We start from the raw sequence: 23,119 nt of genomic DNA, 5'->3' as shown, positions 1-23,119 counted from the left end.
GGTGTATTTGGACTTTCAACAGGCTTTTGACGAGGTCCCACACAAGAGATTGTTGTGCAAAATTAAAGCACATGGTATTGGGGGTAATGTATTGACGTGGATAGAGAACTGGTTGTCAGACAGGAAGCAAAGAGTCGGGATAAACGGGTCCTTTTCAGAACGGCAGGCAGTGACTAGTGGGGTGCCACAGGGTTCAGTGCTAGGATCCCAGCTATTTACATTATACATCAATAAATTAGATGAAGGAATTGAGTGTAATATCTCCAAGTTTACGGATGACATTAAGCTGGGTGGCGGTGTGCGCTATGCGGAGGATGCTAAGAGGCTGCAGGGTGACTTGGACAGGTTAGTTGAGTGGGCAAATGCATGGTAGATAACGTGGATAAATGTGAGGTTATCCACTTTGGTGGCAAAAACAGGAAGGCAGAATGGCAACAGATTAGGAAAAGGGAGGTGAATCGAGACCTGGGTGTCATGGTACATCAGTCATTGAAAGTTGGCATGCAGGTACAGCAGGCGATGTTGGCCTTCATAGCTAGGGAATTTGAGTATAGGAGCAGGGAGGTCTTACTGCAGTTGTACAGGGCCTTGGTGAGGCCTCACCTGGAATATCGTGTTCCGTTTTGATCTCCTAATCTGAGGAAGGACATTCTTGCTATTGAGGGAGTGCAGCGAAGGTTCACCAGACTGATTCCTGGGATGGCAGGACTGACATATGAGGAGAGACTGGATCGACTGGGCCTGTATTCACTGGGGTTTAGAAGAATGAGAGGGGATCGCATAGAAACATATAAAATTCTGACGGGACTGAACAGGCTAGATGCAGGAAGAATGTTCCTGATACTGGGGAAGTCCAGAACCAGGGGTCACAGTCTAAGGATAAGGGGAAAGCCATTTAGGAGCGAGATGAGGAGAAACCTCTTCACCCTGTGAGTTGTTAACCTGTGGAATTCTCTACCACAGAGAGTTGTTGATGCCAGTTCGTTAGATATCTTCAAGAGGGAGTTAGATATGGCCCTTACGGCTAAAGGGATCAAGGGGTATGGAGAGAAAGCAGGAAAGGGGTACTGTGGTGAATGATCTGCCATGATCTTATTGAATGGTGGTGCAGGCTCAAAGGGCCGAATGGCCTACTCCTTCACCTATTTTCTATGTTGCTATGTTTCTGCCCAAGGTTCAGCCAGCTGTGCTGCCATGTGCTGCGGTAACTGGCTGTCCACTTGCCCCTCCCCCAATGCAACAAAACGCCTAGTGGCATAGCCAGACCAGGAATGTGCTGAGCGGGAAACCATAGACACTTTACTGCTCATATTGCCTCTGCTGCCATTTATTTCATGCTTGGGATCATCATAGTTAAGTGGGTGCTGTTCCAAAGGACATCCTTTCCAGTGATGTGAATCAGCTGTCCAACCACACTGGATACATATAAACAAGGGTTCTGACTGTGAACCAAGCAGTTGTTGATATCCTGCACAGCTAATTGAGTCGCCACTGCTGCCAACCCAGTAGCACAGATGGTAGAAAGTCTCCCACACAACCAGATGCGAATGGGTTTCATTTCCAGTGGTGCCTGCCTGTCACGGTTGAGTGTGTTTTTTCACTTTGTCTGTCATAATCACCGTACATTTTCACAAGGTGGGGATAACCCTTCGAGTAACCAGCTGAGAACTCCCAAAACCAATCACCCATATAACAGGCAGAGCAGAACAGAGAGCTCGGCCAGAAATGAGGCTTGGTGTTCGAGATATTGAGGCAAGTGATCTCATTCCATCCTTAGTTTCCTACATTCCAACAGTGACTACACTCCAAAAGTACTTCAGTGGCTGTAAAGTGCTTTGAGAATTCTGGTGGTCGTGAAAGGCACTATATAAATGCAAGGCTTTCTTTCTTAGTCAACCACAATGAAAATAGTTTTTTTTAAATCCTGATAAATCAAGGAAAAAATATCCGAACAATGTAGTATTTGTATTGCTCCAGTGGCCGTGCCTCTGTTGCCAGAGAAACCAGTACCTGGGATATTTTAAGGCATATCACACTATGATGGAAGGGTGGGGAAGATCAAATTACATTGGCTTGCTTACCAAAAGTGCGCCACATGACATAGACTATGGGATGGCATTGACTGTGTTGAAATGAATCTCTGTGACTGTGACTCTTGACAGACAGAGTCTGCATAGCATTGAAATGAAGTGAGCAAGGAGAGATTGAAAGCAATGTAAAGCACAAATGCAGAATGGTTGGAATTTGGCAGTACATCACAGCCTGGGCTCGATTTGGACTGTTGCTTACCAGGCCTTTGAAAATCTATATAAAATATAAAAGCTGATAAACAGTTGCTCTTTGTATTTGCCATTTTACTTTAAGAATGATGTTTACATAAGATACTTTACCAGGAGAAGAGTAGCCAGTCCTGTTCAAGATTTCCTGCTACAGTTAACACCCAAAAACATTCCTGCTAATCAATCATTGGTTCAAAAAAAACCCCTAAGTGTCCTTATTTGAAGAAGCTGTGGTGAATTTCTGTAGTCGAGATTACCGGCGCTGTCAGTTCAAGAATAACGGTCCTTTTTTTGTGTAGCTCAGCTTTTCTCAGGAGGATAGTCTCAATCAAAGGTGAAATGCAGCATTTAGCCAATCAGAATGCTCTGCTTTGCTGGAGTATAATTGTATAAAAGCTTCTCAAGCAATAATGTAGACAGCCAGCTTTATTCTTCTATAAAATATAACGTCATTTAGACAGCACACTCCATTAGAAGCAAGTGCTTGCTTGCCAAATTGCTCTGATTGGTCCAGTGTCTGAAAGTCAGTTTAATGTATTGCATTAACACTCTTTAGTTATGTTTATGGGGACTTGTCATTTTACTAATGTAAAACACTGCCACCTTGTGTATTTTATAGGCATTGCAAAAGATTAAACTATTTTTAAAAAGGGTTTTGAATTCAGCAAAGTTCATATTTTCATGGGTATTTGGTCCATTACAGATGTCAATACATGGTTCAGTCCTTCTGTGAGGATATCTTACAGTTTGGTACATTCCAATATTGAGTGTTGACAGAGTTGTACTCTTTCTTTGATAGAGGGGGAGTGTGTATCCTACAACAGCCTATTCTCCTTGTCTTCACACGCGTGCAATGCCACAGGTTAATTTTGATATTCTTGACGTGTATCACATGTATTACATTAATTATTAGTTAAAAATACATGAAAACAGCAAAATGATTGTGCCATCAATATTCCGATTTTAAAACAGCTCAATCGCTTTGTCTAGCCTTTATAAAAATACATTATAGTGCAACAGATGGAGACATTTATTAAATAATGTTTTCTTAGATATTGTAAGGTGCAAACATTTATTGTTCATGTACTTTCCAACTGGAGTTATGAGTATACAGCAAATTTTATGCAGCAAATTACAATCTTTCAGGCTTGTCATCGTCAAAAGACATATCTTTCTTTTCCTTTACTTCTATTTTGTATCTGCCGTTTATGTCCCCAAACACATGCTCCTTTCCTTTTTACAGAAGACCTTTTGGCTTGTGATAAGCTGAACACTGACACCTCCGGCATTCTCTTGCTCCCAAATGTTTGTTAGCTTTTAAAGTTTCCTTCCGGAGCCACATGGTGTTTCGGGCCACATGATTCTCTTGGCAATCGACTATGACCTCAACAGTTCTAGGTTGCTCAATCCTCCTCGTTCAGTGGGGTGGGGAGCAGAGGTTAATATTTAACTTGAGCCAAGAACCATGTTGCCACATCTATGATCCTTAATCTAGCATTCCATTCCTCATGTTCCATTTCCTCTGCAATGAAACAGTATAATTTGCAGCTAACACTGCTTCCATGCAAAACCTTCTTACAATCAAACTATACACTAATTTAAACTGAATGTAAATGTTCTTTCCAATTTAACGTCTATTGACTCAGGTATATGGGCAGTGTGTGCCAGCTTTCTGATTCACCAACCCTGGTTCTGATCGTGGTGACAATGTTCCTGGATAGAAAGAAGTTTTTTTTACCAGAGCCTCGGGATATGTTTGTTCTCCTCAGGAGGAGGGCAATGTAATGAAAATTCCAAAATTAAAAGTAAGGGAAAAAAGCTACAGGCTTGTGGCTGACCATAATTGACCCGTAAAAATCCATAATAGAGCTAGTTTAAATTTAATTTGAGTGGGAGGTGGGGTTAAGTAAAACATGTGTGTGAGTGGGATCTTCTGGGAAAGGATGAGTGCAGTACTGCATCTCCCGTGTATAGCTCTGTGGTGGCATATTCTGTCAATCACCCTTTCACTGCCAAAGCTTTAGCATTTCAAGTTTTTTAGTTTCTTCATTTAGTCTATGAGGGCTCCAGTATCACTGAGGAGCACGGTGACACTGAGGAGCACGGTGACACTGAGGAGCACGTGAGGAGCACGGTGACACTGAGGAGCACGGTGACACTGAGGAGCACGGTGACACTGAGGAGCACGGTGACACTGAGGAGCACGGTGACACTGAGGAGCACGGTGACACTGAGGAGCACGGTAACACTGAGGAGCACGGTATCACTGAGGAACACAATAAAATAACCTACCTATTTGGGCCATTTTCCGGCCCCAGCTTCTCTTCCTGCTGACTTCACTTGCGGCTTCTCCAATCAGGCCTCCAATTAAAATTGCAGTTGGGTCCCAGTGACGCCATCGGGACCTGACATGCATGTGTAAAAAAGGATTCCATCGGCTTTGGGCAGATGACCTTGCCACCAACTCAATGGCCCTGAAATCCCGGTTTCTTCTTCCCGTGAACGTTCGACTAAAAATAAGAGAAAAGATGTGCCCTTACCTTTTGGTCGAACGTTCGCCAGAGATCCCAGACTCGAAGCCTCCTCTTCTTGCGCAACGGAGCACGTTCACGTTGGGACGTCCGTAGGAGTCACGTGGGCCTGGACACCCAATCATGGTAAAGTATTTTCTCATTCATAGCAACAGGAGTTTCCTAAGTCCGAAACTTCTATTACTATGAATGAGAAACACACCCAAACACTACATTAAAACATTAAAAAAAAAACTCACATAAATACATTATAGAAATTAAAGTTGAAAGAAATATTTTTGGGAAAAAATATTTACCGATTTAAAAAAAAAAAAGTTTTAATTATGATTTAAAATAAAATTACTTGAGTGGGCAGGGTTTTTAACATAAATATGTATTTTTAAATTTAAATTTTATGTTTTTGCTATGTTTTAAAACTCTTACGCTGATAAAAGTAGGCTATGCGCTTGCTTTTACGAAGCGCGAGAGTTTTAAGGACATTCGCAGGGCAAGAGATGGGCAAATAGAGCAATCTCTGCCGTGGGAGTGTCCTCCTCCCCAAGATGCAGAGGGTCTGTCAAGCCAGAAACTTGACCAGTCGGAAAAGCCGGTTTTCAGCGCATGCGCATTGCGCGCCAAAAAACGGCTCTTGTAATGCCTTCCCGGATCCGTGCACACTCCGTACGGACCCAGGGAGGCCGGGATTTCTGGGCCAATAAAATTCAAAATAGTGGGCTACTGGCGGGTGATTTTAACTTCAGTGATTTTAACTGTCCATCAGCCACCAAGACAGGGTTAATACTGCCCCCAGAGACAGTTGTAGGAAGAGAAGTACAATTTTTAATGCTGTGGAAGATCAACCGATGTATATTATACACAGCATTTAATTTAGCATTTTTGTATTTAATACTTTTTTCCAGCCTGTTTCCACTGACCCTGAATTCAGTTTGTTCAGACTTCAATCCTGCTTTCCCATTGATATCACTTTCCTTCCCATGACTCTGATCTTAACCCCACCCCCTGATCCTCATCTCACCTTCCACTAGCGACCTCCTGACCCTGCACTCATCTTCCCTCAACCTTGATGTCTGTTTTCCCTGATCTCTCTCACTTCCAGCCCGCAATGTTTTTTTTCTCCCGAGGCAGTCATTTCGAATCCAAACAATTGCCAATTTATTTCCCCACGACCCAACATAACTATAAACTGGAATTGAATTAGCAGAGGAAAACTTAGAACAGGACCTGAGAATGATAGGAGACTTGTCACTTTCAATGTATAGATAGAGCAACCAGGCCGTTAAAAGCCATAGCAAACGAACAGATGTGGAAGAAGAAACTGGCTTGGGATCAAGTAAGCGGAGCAGGCTCGAGGGGCCGAATGGCCTACTCCTGTTCCTATTTCTTATGTTCTAAATATGTGAAATTCTGGACCTCCAGTCTTACCCTGAGGTGACACCCTGGAGGTGCAGAAGGAGGCGGGTGAAGGAAGAGAAGGGAGTGGTGATGGAATTGAGGGTCGAGGCACGTAAGAACTGGCAAAAACTGAAATGAATGGCTTCAGTTTTGCTGACATTGAACTAAGGGAAGGTTTAGCTCATCCAGGTCTTGATGCGTCCATCGTGGCTCAGTGGTAGCACTCTCACCTCTGAGTAAGAAGGTTATGGGTTCAAGTCCCACTCCAGAGACCTAAGCACAAAATCTAGGCTGGCACTTCAGTGCTGCACTGTTGGAGGTGCCATCTTTCGGATAAGGTAGTAAACGAGGCCCTGTTTGCCCCTTCAGATGGATGTAAACGATCCCATGGCACTATTCGAAGAAGAGCAGAGGAGTTCTCCCAGTGTCCAGGCCAACATTTGTCCCTAAAACAGTGAATGTTACACCCCAGGGAGCGGGATAAACCTGAGAATTGCAGACCAGTCAGCCAAACGCTAGTGGTGGAGAATTTCAGAGACAATAATCCAGGACAAAATTAATTGGTATTTGGAAAAATATGAGCTAATAAATGAAAGTCAGCACGGATTTGTTAAAAGGCAAATTGTGTTCGACTAACTTGATCAAGTTCTTTGATGAAGTAACCGAAAGGGTTGATGAGGGTAGTTTGGGGGTAGTATGGTTGTGTACATGAACTTTCAAAAGGCGTTTGCCAAAGTACCACACAATAGACATATTAGCAAAATTTAAGCCCATGGGTTTAAAGGGACAGTGGCAGCATGGATACAAAATTGGCCAAGGGACAGAAAACAGAGCAGTGGTGAACAGTTGTTTTACAGACTGGAGAGAGGTATACAGTGGGATTCCCCAGGGGTCAGTATTAGGATCTTTGTTCTTTGTGATATTTATTAATGAACTGGACTTGTGTATACAGGGCATAATTTCAAAGTTTGCAGATGATACGAAACTTGAATATGTAGTGAACAATGAGGAGGAGAGTAACAAATTTCAGGAAGATATAGACAGACTGGTAAAATGGGCAGACACACAGTAGATGAAATTTATCACAGAGAAGTGTAAAGTGAAACATTTTGGTAGGAAGAATGAGGAGAAGCAATATGAAATAAATGGTACAATTTTCAAGGGGTGCAGGAACAGAAGGACTTGGGGGTATATGTATACAAATCTTTGAAGGTGGCAGGATAATTTAAGAATGCTGTTAAAAAAGAATATGACATCCTTGGCTTTATTAATCGAGGCATAGAGTACAAAAGCAAGGAAATTATGCTAAGCTTTATAAAACACTGGTTAGGTCTCGTGTGGAGTATTGTGATCAATTCTGGGCACCATACTTTAGCAAGGATGTGAAAGTTTGGAGAGGGTGCAGAAGAGATTTACTAGAATGGTACCAGAGATGAGGGACTTCAATTATATGGATAGACTGGAAAGGCTGGGGTTGTTCTCCTTAGAGCGGAGAAGGTTATGAGGAGATTTGATAGAAGTGTTCAAAACCATGACGGGTTTTGATAGAGTAAATGAGGAGAAATTGTTTCCAGTGGCAGAGGGGTCAGTAACCAGACGACACAGAGTTAAGGTGATTGGCAAAAGAACCAGAGGTGACATGGGGAAACATTCTTGTATGCAGCGAGTTGCTCCGATCTGGAATGCACTGCCAGAAAGGGTGGTGGAAGCAGATTCAGTAGTAACATTGGAAAGAGAATTGGATATGTACTCGAAGGGAAAATTTGCAGGCCGAGGGGAAAGTGCAGGGGAATGGGATTAATTGGATAGCTCTACCAAAGAGCTGGCTCAGGCACACGGGGCTGAATGGCCTTCTGTGCTCTATCGCTCAATGATTCCATGATCTGGTCATTTATTTTAAATTGCTGTTTGTGGGACCTTGCTGTGTGCAAATTGGCAGCGTGATTCCCTACATTACAGTGGTGACGGCAGCTCAAAAGTCCTTTGTTGGCTATAAAGAGCTTTAGGATGTCCCAAGGTGGTGAAAGGCGCTATATAAATGCTTTCTTTCTGTTTCTTTTGACATCGGGTTGGCATTTGAATAGTGGAGCAACAGCCTTTAGATCAGCGGAGGAGGCGGGAAGTAAAAGCTGGGTGTAGTTGTAACATTTGTGACCAATCCAAGACAAATACTTTTCCTTGCCACCCCCTGATGAGCATTTCAAATAAATTTCTGTATATTTAAAAAAAAAACCTGCGAACAGCCTTGTGTTGCAGTGCCACTGTGTGGGAACTTGCTGCCCCACAGATTTACAAGACGCTGGCTTGTGCTCAGAATTTCTTACAGCGAGTTTCTGGGTTCGGCCGAGCAGCAGGAAGGATGAGAGATGGAGGCGGACCCTTCCCCTGCTGATCTCGTATATCTTTTAGCAGCTTGCTCAGGAGTTAATCGTGAGAGTCTGGTAAACACACAGTTATGGTTCCTGCAGAGAAGAGCGAGGTGCTTTTATTTTTTTGACAGCCAAATGCGTATGCTCAAATCGTTCAAAATAAATGATAACATTCAATAAACCACACCACACACACTTCTACAGCAGAGTATGATAAAACCCCTTGGAACTTCTGTTCAAGAAATAATTGGCTGTCAGTGATATAAATGAAGAAGATTACTGCGTTCTGTTTCCCTGTGATTTACATTCTATACGTTATTTTTCTGGTCTAATCAGAGACAAATTCATTTGATAACCCTACCTAACTCAACGAGAGATTCTACTGGCAGGGATCATTTGAAAGTGCTTCTTATGCTTTAAAATGCCCTGCATAGGCAGTGCTGCCAAACCTAGCTCAGGATAATGTAATTGTATTGGCCTCCGTGGCAATGTGGAGGTTTGCTGACGTTCTCCATTTAGGCGAATTTCCATGCAGAAATCCTGCACTGAATGCAGGGCCAAATGCAGAAAGCAGAGTGGAATCCCTCCTTCAGCAGTAGAGCTTGATCACAGATTCCTGGCCTGTACATGCACACTGCAAGGACAGCAGTGCAATCAGATAATAGAGGGCGAGTGTAGGGTCCTTAGCTTATAATCATATCTCGGATAGATGCAGAATAATGTTTCCTCTATAATGCCTCTGTGTTTCTACAGCATTAAAGAGTCCATTAACCTGCTCCATAATAAAGCTAGGGTTCCAACTGCTGCCACGTTGTTGGCGCAGTTTTCCCCCACGCTGTTATACACAAAGTTCTCGGTTCACACTGATAATGATAAAATTGTTGCCAAGTCTCTTCTTTATAGTGCAGTTTGTGAATAGTTGTGACAATACTTCTAATCACAAAAGAAAATAATCGGCATGGGGAGGCTCTGCTTTTTAGCAAAATCACTGGCTGTATTGGTTAACTATCTTCACTTGTGTCCGAATACACAGTCAGTACCTCTACTAACTAGTCATCGTTTGACTCCTGGAATATGCAAGTAGTGCAATCTTTGGATCTAGAGTGGATAAGAAGCAATAATTCTTTGTAAACAATATACCTGCATTGATGTGATCAAGTCTCAGCATCCCAGAGGTGTGCCCGTCTTCTTGGATAAGCTGATGCAAGTATTTGCAGGTGGAGCCCTACACTGTGGCCGGAGGGTTAAAGCAACAAAGCCACCTAGCTCTGCCAAAATCTGAAATTGAATTCTGCTTTTCACATCGCCAAACTGCTGATCAAGTTTGTCAGGAAATGTATGCAGGTATCACTTCTCAGGCAGAAAAACTTAACCCAAGAACAGTTTACTTGTGTAGCTTTTTTCAAAACAGTTCAGTCTTGTTTCTGAATGTTTTCAGTGGCATGGTTTGCTAATATGGATTTATACCTCTCGTTTTAATCAGCATTTGTTTGTGTGCTTAGACTTCATGGGCTGTGGACAGAATGGGTTTAGCCTTGTCAAAACACAGTAAAAGAAGAGTTTAAAAATTCTAATGTGGTCCTGCCGTTAAATTCAGCAGATTCTCTGCATTTCCGTGTTTCCCGGCCACAGACACACTTCCTCTCCAACCTCTATCGGGGCCTTTGATTTAGATGAAGCAGAGAACAGGATCATTGGTGTAGTAGTTGGCTTCGGGTAATGATCCGGAGATCCAAAATGAGCATCAGGTTTTAGGAAAGGAGCTGGAAAATCAGCATATATTCTTTCAAAATGCCATAAATTGCTGGTGGGCCATCAGCCTTGAGTTATACATTTGTCGGTCATTAACCGACAAGGAACTCCACTTATGGAACTCTCCCTTCTGACAGGAAGTCTTGGGAAAGTAGGATCAGTGAGTTACAGGCTTTGGTGATTTGCCCTGTGCATATAACACTTTGTTAACTTCTCCTGTGTTCCTTAAGCTATTAATGTTAGTTGGAGACTATCATTAAATATGAGTGTCTTTAATTTAGCTTCTTTATAAATTGGATTTAGATCGCAGCATTGGTCAGCATCACACATTTACCTGGACTGCATTAAATTATTATAATTCACATGATACTCAGGCAGCCCTTTTTCAAAACCAACAAAATATGTACAAAAATCTATAAAACCACTCCCATGCACTTTCCCCATAGTCCTGGAAATTGTTCTCCTTGAAGTATTTACCCACCATCCTTTTCAAAGTTATTATTGAATCTGCTTCCACCACCCTCTTCCGGATCATAACAAATCACTGCTTAATTTTTTTCCCTCATATCACTTCTGGTTCTTTTGCCAATCACCTTAAACCTGGGTCCTCTGGTTACTGACCCCTCTGCCAATGGAAACAGTTTCTCCTTATTTACTTGATCAAAACTCTTAATGATTTTGAACACCTCTGTCAAATCTCTGGTTAACCTTCTCTGCTCCAAGGAGAACAGCCCCAGCTTCTCCAGGCCCTCCACGTTACTGAAGTCCCTCATCCCTGGTATCATTCCTCTGCACCCTCTCCAAGGTGTTGATATCCTTCCTAAAGTGCGGTGTACTTACAAGTTGGCTCGACGCCCCATCCTGAGGAAAGTCAATCATCATTCATCTGGAGAAGTTCCTACCTCCTTGATTAGCCTTAGATTAACAAGATTTCTCCAAGCTGTAACTCGGGATCATATATTTTTTCTAACCAAACGGAAAGTAAATCTTATCCTCTCAAATAAGGTTTCCTCCATACATTGATTTCCCACTGTACCTCGCTTTCAGATATTGTGGTAAAATGAAAGGGGGCATGACCAACTCTATTTGAAGTAGAACTCCGGTAAAGAAAGCAAACATTTGCATTTATATAGCGCCTTTCACGGCCTCAGGACGCGCCAAAGCGCTTTACAGCCAATGAAGCACTTTTGAACTGTAGTCATTGTTGTAATGTAGGAAATGTAAGTAGTGAGGAATATACATGGCTCAAATGGAAACAGTGACATTTAACAAGGTCGGTACACTTTGTCCTGTTGGCTTTCTGTCTTGGTCTATAGTATGTGGAGAAAGACTAATTTAGAAATCGACAGTTACTATACCCTTGTTAAGTAATCTCCAGATTTACCTATGTTAATTGGCTTCTGTGTAGATGAATGCTGTGTGCCACTTGGATGATAGCATCCTGCTAATGGTATTCCCTCCCAATAGCTCTGGGCTGCTGAGTTTAGATGTACTAAAGTAAACATCCAGGAATTGGCACTGCTTGCTGTGCAGCTGCCTGTTTACAGCAGTGAAACAAAGCTGCTCGGTTGGCAGACAGATGGCAGTGCCATCTGTCAAGTGCGTTAAAATGTATGAGGTTTACTGTGAAGAGCAGATAAACAATGATGCAGAGAGCTGTGCGAAGCTCAGATCATTAGTTCAAAGCCATCCATGAATTTAAAAAAATGCCTGGGAAATGAAACATCTAGCTATTGAAAGACTAAGTGGATTAAAAATAATACAATCGTTGTTTATTCCCTTCACAGAATATTCAGCTCCTGCAGTCAAAAATTCACCTTGTTACTACAAGAAATAATAATAATTATGAAATGTAACATTTGGAATTTTAAAATTAGTCGGGTAAAAAGTCGTCTTACTGAGTTTATTTTCCAGCAAGTAGCATTCTTGCCTCAGTCCAATGAAGCATCACACCAAGGAACTTGTAATTGGGAAGCTGCCACTTAGAATGTATTTCACTTCACTTAGAAACTATTGACTACAAATTGCTATCAGTGATTTTCCCGTACTTGTAACAAATTCCTTTCCACTATTTCAATGGCATTGACCTGAAAATACATCTATTAAAATAGCAGAAAGAGGAATTTGATATGAACGTGTTAATGCAAGTTATTTCTTTTACTTTAAGCACGTGTACAATAACATCACCGACAGGGTTGTACTATACAAGTTGTTTTAGCATTGAAATTAAAATGAAAGTGACAGTAAAGAAGAATAAATACGTTTTCCTGCCAATTGATTAGACTGCAGCAAAAGTCTCGAGGCGTAACACTATATAGTTATTCAAGTGGATGAGCATTCAAATTCCACTTAAGCGGTACGGCTTCAGAACTCTGAGCTACCTGTCAATCAGTCCCAAATGGTGTGATTGAGTGAGTTTGGTCTGCTCTCCTCTAAGTAGGTATGCAATGCTTGTTATGTTTTTGGATCTTTACCTCATACTTTTCTCATGCCTAGACCACTCCAATCAGTGAGCCCTCCCTGACTATAAACAACACAATATCTGGGGAGTGGTAGTGTGCCTAGGGATCAGATAGAAACTTACTCAATATTCACTTGTTCTCAATCCATTTCCTTGATTTAGGAAGGCAGTGGAATAAAGACTATCAGACTATGAATTACTAAACAAATATGTTAACAAGGAATAGGTAATAATATAGCAGCAAAGACAAAGCGCAAATTTGCGGTATAATACAGATTCTAACAGGTAATCTTGGTTCCAGTTTTACGCTTGTACATGTTAATTTCCCCTGAAACCTACAACTGATGTATTGCTCCTTAATATTCTTGGGGCCAGCGGCATATCAGTGCCACTGGTTTCCAGTGAGAGCACAGGTGGGCAGAGGTGGCGTCCACCTCTTGGAGGACCAACTTCGTACAAGGAGTTGGGGTCAGCAGGCTGACGCAATCCACCAGATTGTCCACTGTTCCTACCTCCTCTGTTCCTCATCATCATCATAGGCAGTCCCTTGGAATCGAGGAAGACTTCATACTGGGTGCTGGCAAGATACGGATATCCAGTACAGTGGAGAGGCATGTGTGGGGCAGTGTAGCGCTGCACTGTCTGGCGTCTTGACCTGCAACAATCTAGCAGATTGCAACTTTTAGCATTTATATCAGCCCTCTTATAAAGGGGTCCATTTCACCGTTTCTGACACTTTTGATCGGTTTCTCCCAGCTTTTCCCGCACGGAGTTTTCATTTTTTTTAACTGTCCTGACCCCTAAAACGCATGTTTTACCTGTTTTAGAACTGATTTCAGAAATTGGTTCGCACCAAACACAGCATGCACCGGCCTCGCTCAGTTTTATAGGTGCTTCAGTGGCCTAACCAGATATCCTTAAAGGAACCATTGCAGGCTGCCAACAAAAAGGTAAGTTGTTTATAAACTTCCCTTCATGGAGAGCCAGTTGAGCAGACGTGCCAACCGCTACAGGCCCGCTAGGCCCCCTCTCATTCTCCTCTCCCTCCCCCCCCACCTCCCAAGGGCCACCTGAGGACTAGTACTGGCCCAGATTGGAGAGTTGGAAACCTGCGAACTGGCACCCACAACTCGCTGCAATTATTAGGATAAGGCCCGGGGCCTAATTTTGGACAATTTTAGGCTATGAAGCTCAAAACTGCCAATTTTTTACATACACTAAATGACTGGAGAGGGTTAACCATTATCGGGATGCTTGCACACGGATGTTAACTTGGCTTGGTAATCATTCGCTATTGGACTGAGTTTTGAAATGTTTTTCCACGCTGATGGTCGGTGTGAGCCTTTTCATTTATTCTGTTGCATTAAGTTTATTTTTATACAGCAGCTATTGATGTCACTAACATCTGCATTTTCTTTTTTTTGCAGTCCTGGTATCTGGGATAGTTGAAGTCCCCTTTCAAGTATTACAGAAGCTATTTAATCATGTTTCAAGAAACATGGTCGAGCGTCAACTTTGGTTTCAAGTTTAAAACAGAGAGAAACAAGGGAGAAGACTATTTATCGACTCGCCTTTCAAAGAAAATGCAAAGTCAGAAACACTATCATCCTACCAACATGTTCCGAAGATGGGTGCAATTCACTTCTTCCATTGGCTGAAGCTTAGCCTGAGGTTTCCCCATCTGTTTTATGCAAATAAGCCTTTATATTTCTTTTTTAAAAATTACAGAACAAAGTTTACTAAATCTGCTTTTGACAGGGTGGGAAAATTAATCTTCATCAGCTGAACATAATTCAAAATGACATTATGGTTATCTTTTGATTTCTCCTTTTTAAAGAACAAGGGTTGCATCATTCACAAGAAGGATGGATGCACAGTATTGTGCAGAACCATTTAAAAGCCTTCAAGTGCTGAAATGCACAGATTGAGTTGTACCTGCGCATTGGAGTACCTGAAGACCGGTCTACTAAAAGTTATCACAATTAAGGACAATTCTTCACACTTTTTAAAATCATTCTTGATTATAATTGCTGTGAACCTTTCATTTTACTAACTTTATTGCAAAGTTTTAAAACATCACAAAAACATGCACTAATGAAGCTGACCCATTGGAGACCATCACTTCAATGTGGCTAATTCATTAGCTTGCCGTCGAGTTATGTTCCGTGTTTCTGTTTCAGAACTTTGGGCAAACTAAACAGAAGAGAAATTATTTTTCTACTATACAAATAAATGTGTTTAATACTTTGGTATAAAATCATTCCATTAAATTGTTCAGGCCGAAGCAATTAAAATGACTGAAGAGTTCCTTCGTACCAACATTGCAGGTCAAATTAGCCCGGGTGATGGTTGCCTCGTCTCAACCTGTCAATTAATGGGAACATCATGAAGCGATTTCTCTTCCACTGTAGTTTAAAACTGAATATATTCGGTGTCAAAAACATCCTGCACCACAGGTTTGTCAGTGAATGATTTCATTTACCTAAAACTTTAAACACATTTTCAAAATTATCTCACCACAGCATACCACAAAGCAAATCATTCAGTAAAGTTGCTTACCGGTTTTCAATTCCAATTTTCCCACCCTAAGCATCATTTAGTTTTTGCATGTAGCTAATAGCACAGATACAGATGCTCATCTACCAGAGCAGTAGACTTATTGGTTATAGTTATTATCGCTTCTTCACTAGTGCATGACCTAGTCCATAAGATACATACCTAGCTTTTGGTGATAGTATTGGGAGGCAAAAGGTGCCTGCATATAGGGTGTGGGGAAATTCTTCATACACAGTGTAAGTACAAGGCCTCACACTACCACACGTAGATTACTTTACCTTTCCTTCCTGGCTACAGGTTGCATTTATTTTAAACATTCAAATGGATGCAAACTCAAGAGTATCTTTAGTTTAGTGGGTTATATTTTGGGAGCAGGGTAGAAAATTGTTGCAAGAATCAATATTTTTGTGATTTTTTTTAATTGTAAAGTTAAACACCGTGTGTTTTATCCCCCCCGATAATCACACCTTTCAGCCAGTAGCTATTACACAGAACAGCACCGGAATTGAACGAGGTCTAACTTGGTTTCAAAAACATACATTGGAAACTAATGTCCAATCAGTAATCGACTTTAAATTGGGGGAAAATAAAAGAAAGAAGTGGTTGCTGCGTTTTAAAGGAACAGGTTAATTGCCTGTTTAAACAGAAAAAAATAATCTTTTGTAAAGATTTAAGAGGCAAGTGCAATTGAAAGGAAACAAATTTGTAACTTAGTGATTCTTTTTAACTTGTCCTTGTACCCCAGGACTGTAAACAGGGGCAAATTGTTGTCGCCAGGCGACCATGGCACAAAAGTGCACCCCAACCCTCCCTCCCTCCCCCCTTTCACAGGTGAACACAAATGCCTTAGTCAGTATGTTACTTGTTATTTTATTTTTTTAAGCAGAGGGTAGCCAGCTGCACTCTCATTAAAAAAAACAGCACTAGTGCACACAATATCATTCATTAAACTGACACATATCAAAAGCAATATTTGGCATAATTTTCAGTTTTGTTCACAACTGAAAGCTTTTGACAAAAGTAGCCTGCATCTGAACAAATTTCTGTCCATGTCCGCTTATTTTACTTGGTTCGGTACAGCCTTGCCTGAGCTAAAATGCTGGCATCCAAAACCTCACAAGAGTGTAAGCAGAAACAGTGAGGCAAACTCTAAACGTATTTATATTAACATGTTTTTTCATCAAAGGTGCTGAGTGATGCATGGTGCTTTGATAGTAAACTTTGTGATCCAGCAAAAAAAAAACGATCAGCGAAACTGCTGATTTCTGACGTGCATGGCAACTATGTGCTGGCTTCACTCTCTTTTCCCTACAAAATCCTTTCCTAATTTGCACGGAATTTTATACCACATTATGTGCCTTGCCTTTGAGAAAAAATGTTTAAAAAAAAACAAAAAAAAAATCCTTGGTATCACTGCACAAACTTTCGGCTGCATGTACGGTTGCTTGTCATTAAAAAAAAATTGCCATTGGTAAAAATGTAAGGGTTTATGATTTTTGCTTCATAGGACATTGTAACAGCACTAATTATCAGTATTCCAGTGATTCTGTGGATTTTCATATAGAATATATTCATCTTGCGGTCATGTAGGGACATTGCTTTCAGACGTTATTTGTCACTAATATTTTAATGGAAAGTGTTTCCCTTTTGATTCTCCCTATTTGCGTCTTCCAGCTCCTTTTATTTTGAATCTTTGGAAAATATGCAATACCAGTCTTGTCTATAGAGATAGAGCATTTAGCTTGTTTTTAATCATTTTGAGTTAGCACACATGATAACTACAACATCATACTTTTCTATTTTTTTTTTAAATATTAATTTTGTTTTAATTGACCAAAGTTGGTGCTGCTCTCTATACAGAAAGAAAGCTCGGTCCTTCTCTGTTATGAGTAATGCTTGATGCATGATTAGGGAAGGCTGAACGTGGGGGTTGGGGGGGGGGGAATGTATATTTACAGGACAGCTGTGAAGCAGCATGCTGGCAACACATTATAAAAATAAGTTGTGTTTTGTTTTCCTGTGTGTCCTGGTGGCTCAAATATTGGACTCTAGAAAATAATTTCCTTAATCTGAACAAACTGGACAGGCTCCATTTCACAAAATACAGTGGCAGCTGATCAGGCAATTGCTTTAATAAGTCCACTAGGCCCAACATTTCGGCCTAGTGTGGTACAGGCCTCTAAGTTGTAAATTGTCAAACGGTTTTCAATCAAGTAAATGTTTTTTTTGCATATTGTTTCGGGAGGATTAGATTTCAACAGTGCATCAATCCCTATTTTTGACTGAAGACAGGATTCCTTAGCGCTACATTTTTTTTGTAAATTGTTGAGCTGCAGTACTTGGTAAGCAGTACTTCTGTTGTCTGTTGTACCTGAATCTGGTTCAAACAGGAAATGGGTCACATCAGTTCTATAGATATGTGCACTATTCCGCTAGGCCTAAGTGCTTCACAGCCTAAACTGTCAATTGGCCTGAGCTTTTAAGGGGAAGCTTCTAGTCAGAATTTTGAAAACCATGAATTACGATTGTACATAAAGAGTCCAAAAAAAAGAATAACACAAAGCAATAGTTGTGGAGTGTCAATTTGGGATGGTAGCATTGTTCAGCAAAATGACTATCTACACAAAGGTGGAATGATAAATGATAACCAAGACATATATAGCTCTGCTTTAAGACCCTACTAATGTCTCCGAGCTTTAGTAATTTGAGTTTGATTGACACTTGGTATGCTAACTGGGATGTTGCTCAAGGGGGACAAGAAATAGGGCAACGCCAGCAAGTTTGGTCCTTGTCACATCCTTGTCTTGGACATTAGCTGCCTTCCTTGCAGACTGTGTAATTTGTAAGCTGTATAGTTTTATTAAGTATGTTTTACTTAATCTACCCTATTTTGTAAGGCAAAGACTTTTGTAATGAGAAAAGTACAAAAAAAGTTTCATTACACTGGCTTATTAAGAATGTTCAGCATTATATACCATTTGTAGAGTATTCTTCCTCCATGGGAACTGGATTTGAGTTAAACTCTCCTGTTACCCTTATTGTATTTAAATACAGTAATTGTCCTCATTTTTATGGTTTTGCATATTCCTATACTTTAAAAGTATAGGCTTCTGATGTAAAAGAGCCATTGTAAATGGAAAAAAATGCTTTATTTTATGAAGAGTAATTATGTCAAACTTGTAAGAAACATTTGGAATTTTGAGAAGGAGTGTTGTCATTGTAGTCTCTTTGACTGTTTTAAAGGAAAAAAAAAGTCTGTAGACTTTCAAGTGCTAAACTGGTGGGAGTAGAACAGATTATGTGTACTCTTTGTAGGGCGAGGGAGCCCAACAAATTGTTGTATGCAATGTACAGTATTGTTTGTGCAAAGGACAATGCAATGCTGGTAGCTAGTTTATTTTTAAGGCAGGACAGAAAACATTGTTTACATGTGTATTCCAACCCTTGGCAATGGCTGACTGCATGCTCCGTGAAATCCTTGTAGAAGAATCCTGTAGGGAATTCTCCTCCATCCATCAGACTCTCAAGCAGGATAGAATGCTGCCACAGTCAAACATGTGACTTTTTATTATTCCTAAAGGGGTGATGAGTTGGTTGATGACTTTTGTTGGGGCATGGAGGGTGAACACTGTCACTAGTGAAGGTTCTGCAGGCCCAGGTATATGTGGTGCAGACTATGAGGTGATCTTTGTCCCTAGAATTGGGGTCCTTCACAGTCCATCTCAACCCTTCTACATTTGATAAATCCTTCCAGATTTTTATTGTCACCACATTCCTTCAGTTTTCCAGTTGATTGACCGCCCACTTACTGTACCGGATACGAGACTGCCCTCCACTTACCCTAAAAAGCAGAAAGATATGTGTCCTGACATCTCCAGTCTCCAAGTCACACATTTAAAAGTTGTGAAGCCAAATAGGTACTACAGTCCTTTACCTGTCGGCTAGAAATATATTTTTTAAATCAAAATGAGATGTGCTGATGAAAAATTATTTAGAATTTCAGTGAAATGCATCCCCAGTATTCTAGCCTTTCCATTCATATTGGAAGCCATTCCTTGTTCTCACCCAGTGAATTTTCTGTGCATTTGTGAACCACCGCTAAATAATATTAAAACATAGAATTATAGTCTAAAATATGATCTTGTTCACTGAACAAATTTGATAAAATAGCCGAATCATCTAACTAAACTGGTAGTATACAGATACTTCCTAGTTCCAGAAAGTCTTCTTAAAAAGTCTGTGACTTTTGAGCTTTGGAAAGCGCTGGGTGTTAAAACAAAACCTGTTCTAGCAAAGAACATCTTTGATTCTGCCCATGCGATGCTCTCAGGGATAAAGTGGCTGTGCTCACCACAACAGCTCATCTCACCGCTCAGTCTGCACAGTAAAGACCTGCAAAACCTGTGCTGCAAAATGGCACGCACTAGAGGTCAAGACACCCAACCAGGAACTGACAAAATTCATTTTCCTCCTCAAACCCTGGACAAATTTGCACTGTTCCACTCTTTCACCTTTTCCGTTTCTGCAATAACTCAAGACAGGGACTGAGACGGAACAAGCTGCCATTGACATTGCCATTAGTCACAGCATTAGTAAAGCCAACACCATTCTTAGGTCTACACCACAGATATATTTTTTCTAAGGTTTTATCTAACCCCCTGCAAAATGTGCCAGTTGCTTCAGTTAGCCTGAAGGGAATATGCAAATTCCATCACAATTTCCATTTCTATTTTTTTTTTCTGTTGTGCAGCTCCTTTGCAGCAGCGCGCAATGACACACGTTAAGCAGCCAGATTACATGTTGTAGAAAGCAGTAGATATACTGGTATTGTTTTTTCACATACACTGCTCATCCAAACGTCTGTAACTGGGTCTCTGGAAATCTCTTTGAAAGACAGTAAATGAAAAAGGAAACGGATGCGTTCTCAAGGACAGCTAAAGTGGCACCTGACTGCCTGACGCTCGTACAGGCATTTTAGTTAGACTGTGCAAAAACTCTAAATTGCAAGAAAAGTTCATGAAGGTTCTTGTTGATGTGTTGATGCAAAAAGCATTTTTCAGGCTGGTTTGGCAAACTCAGTTTTCCATCTCTGACAATCAGGTTGAAAAGGCAGTTACTTCCTCAGCCTTGTTTACATGGGTGGTGAATATTGATTGGGTTCTGTGTGATGTGGACTAATTCTGAGCTGGGTCTAGCAGCTGTGCTTATTTAACCGGACTCTTCAGATTACCTCTGACGAGATCATTTTCCTCCTAAAGTCAGCTTGTATTAACCATCCCCCATCTACATCTTCTTGATATTAAGATGATTATCTACCGTAAGATTCTTTTCGAAAATCATTAGATACTTCCCAGTGGTGGACTGACGCACACAATGCACCCATGCCAGTGATAATATTAGGGATACAGTTACAAACCTTGGATCCCTGCAGTCAGGAAGCCCTGTTTTCAGAGTCTAAAGTCCAGCAGCTATTTTTAGTGCACACCAAGCTGTGCAACGGATGAGGCCAGGGGGATTAGGCACTAGAAGGAGCATAGCTATTCACTGATGCCCACATTCAACAATGTACTGGGTCAGTACCAGCAAAAACATAATAGTTGGTGAGACTGGCAGAAGAAAAAGAAAGAATTTGACCTTCCATGGTATCCAGTAACAGTTAAATATCCCAGCAATGCAACCACAGTCTTCGGACATTAATAATTGGAATTTCCTACAAATCAAATTGGCAATTTTTGTGAGAAATTAACTCCGTGGTATCAACACAAGGTGATTTCACACACCAGCCTTCTTTGAAAATGATTTTGCCAGGCACCTAAGACTGTTAGTGAAAGGAGTTGCTTGACAAAACAAGGGACTTGTACCGGCAACGTTACAGTTTCCAAATTATTCAATTCCTGGTAAACGCCCCTTTTTTTGGTTTACTTTGTGCCCCAAATCTGTCAGTAAAAATTTATTTTTTTAATTTAGAAATTTCTGATTTCATTTTGGTTGCTAAAACAATAATTAATGCTGTAGTTTAAAAAAAATAACTTCTCTATTGCATCTCTAACATTTCAGATCTGTTCTTTCACCACATTCAGACCAGTGGAGGTGCATTATTCAGAAAATTATTTTTGCATTGAAGAGTAACACTGTTATTAATTATTCCACTATTGTAAAGCTTATTACTTGTCTGTAATAATGCAGTCCGCACACTATGATGAACCTATTCCATATTCTCTATTTAACTGTGAAGCCAGTAACCAAAGGCAAAATGGATTTAGTTTGGATGTACCATGCTTAAAAGCCTTAATTCATCGACAGAACCCAAATGACGCAGCTCCATGTAAACAAGGTTATACTTAGCGTGCTTTGTTCCAACTGCATTGAACTTTACTGTATGAAGTAGCAGGAAAATAGGCAAAAGATCCATCATGCAGCATGTTTTCCTACTGCATATGGTCCTATAGGGAGTGATCTGCTGATTAGCATGAGAACATCTGCAAAAAAGGAGGAATTGATCCAGCCTCTTTTTTTTAAATAAACTGAGCTTTGCTGTTGATCATAGTTGTATAGAGAGCAATGGTCAGATAAGCAGTTGCATTATTCTCTGCAATTATTTATAACAATTTTAACAAGCCAGCAGAAAAGTACCAAAAACATTTTTAATAAATGCAGTGCCTGATAATCGACTGCTGGATTCAATTTTGCTTTGCAAGGCCTGGGTTTTCACAGTTTGTCATATTTTTTAAGTCTTTGTTGCACAGGCTCGATTACAAATGTCCTTTGAACATCACTGTTGTAATTCCATATGTATTACATCGCATATATTCTGGGAAGAGAATATTTCTCTGAGAGCACATTGAGACCGTGTTATTTCTGAGGGTTTTTCATTATATTTTAGAATATTACAGTAGTTACCACAGTAGTTAATCAGTAACCGCTTGCTTGCTGCACAGACATACACACACTACACACCAGGGCAAACTTGTGGCTCTTTAGTTGCTAGATGCAAATTTCTGACAATAAAATAATCTTTCTTGACCATAGTATATCTACTCCAACAACAAAAAATCATTTATTTTGATTGTATTTGTCTTTTGATTTTTAGCTAAGTATGTAAAGGGACACTTGTACAACAAGTGGCATCTTTCCTGCTGCTTTTGTACACAGATGTACAGTATATATGTAACTAAATCACCACTCGTTTTAAACTGGTGTGAACTCCGCTTGACATTTGATTATAACCATTGTATCCAGCCATTACTGTTAGCAGCTGCTCATACTACATACAATTACTGGAAGTGAATATGTTTCCCTATGCAAAAAAGTTTAAAAAAAAATAAACAAGCTATGCTACAGTTCTGGCTCTGGTGTTTTCTTTGCAACATTTCATCATCATTTTCTCCCGCAACCCAGAATTAACATGAAAGAAAATGAGGTGACTACTCTGTAATTCTCAGAAGACTCTGATTTTTTTTCTTTGCAGATGACTCGGTAAATAAACAGCTCCGCAGTGACGCCTCCACTAGGCGCTTCACTAAATGTTATTGAGCGTCTCGTGTGATGGGCCAGTCCCTGACCACTCTGGTTGAAAAATGACAAGAAGATCAAGTAAATGAAGAATTGTGATTAAGTGGCACAGAATTGAATTTTAAAAACACGATTTTACAAGAGAAAACTGAGATGAGCTAAAGAGTTCCATAGTCTTGAATCTTAGGCAAGAATAAATTAAAATAGAAGACAATGCACAGAATCTTACCGGATACAGGAGTTGCAGGGAGGCATATTGGGGGAAAC

General features: G+C 40.6%; 1 protein-coding gene across 3 annotated transcripts in view; it reads left to right on the top strand.

Moving 5' to 3' along the window:
- Positions 1–22,680, top strand: part of nfic (nuclear factor I/C) — a 441,536-nt gene extending 418,856 nt beyond the window's left edge. For all 3 annotated transcript variants that reach the window (XM_070859816.1, XM_070859817.1, XM_070859813.1), the window contains one exon: positions 14,212–22,680. In XM_070859816.1, coding sequence (XP_070715917.1) covers positions 14,212–14,229 — 18 coding nt within the window. In that variant the 3' untranslated portion in view covers positions 14,230–22,680. The remainder of the gene's footprint in view (positions 1–14,211) is intronic.
- The last annotated feature ends 439 nt before the right edge of the window (positions 22,681–23,119 follow it).

Source organism: Pristiophorus japonicus, chromosome 18 (genome assembly GCF_044704955.1).
Source record: "Pristiophorus japonicus isolate sPriJap1 chromosome 18, sPriJap1.hap1, whole genome shotgun sequence".
Lineage (NCBI taxonomy): Eukaryota > Metazoa > Chordata > Chondrichthyes > Pristiophoridae > Pristiophorus > Pristiophorus japonicus.
This window is presented reverse-complemented; position numbering and strand designations above follow the sequence as displayed.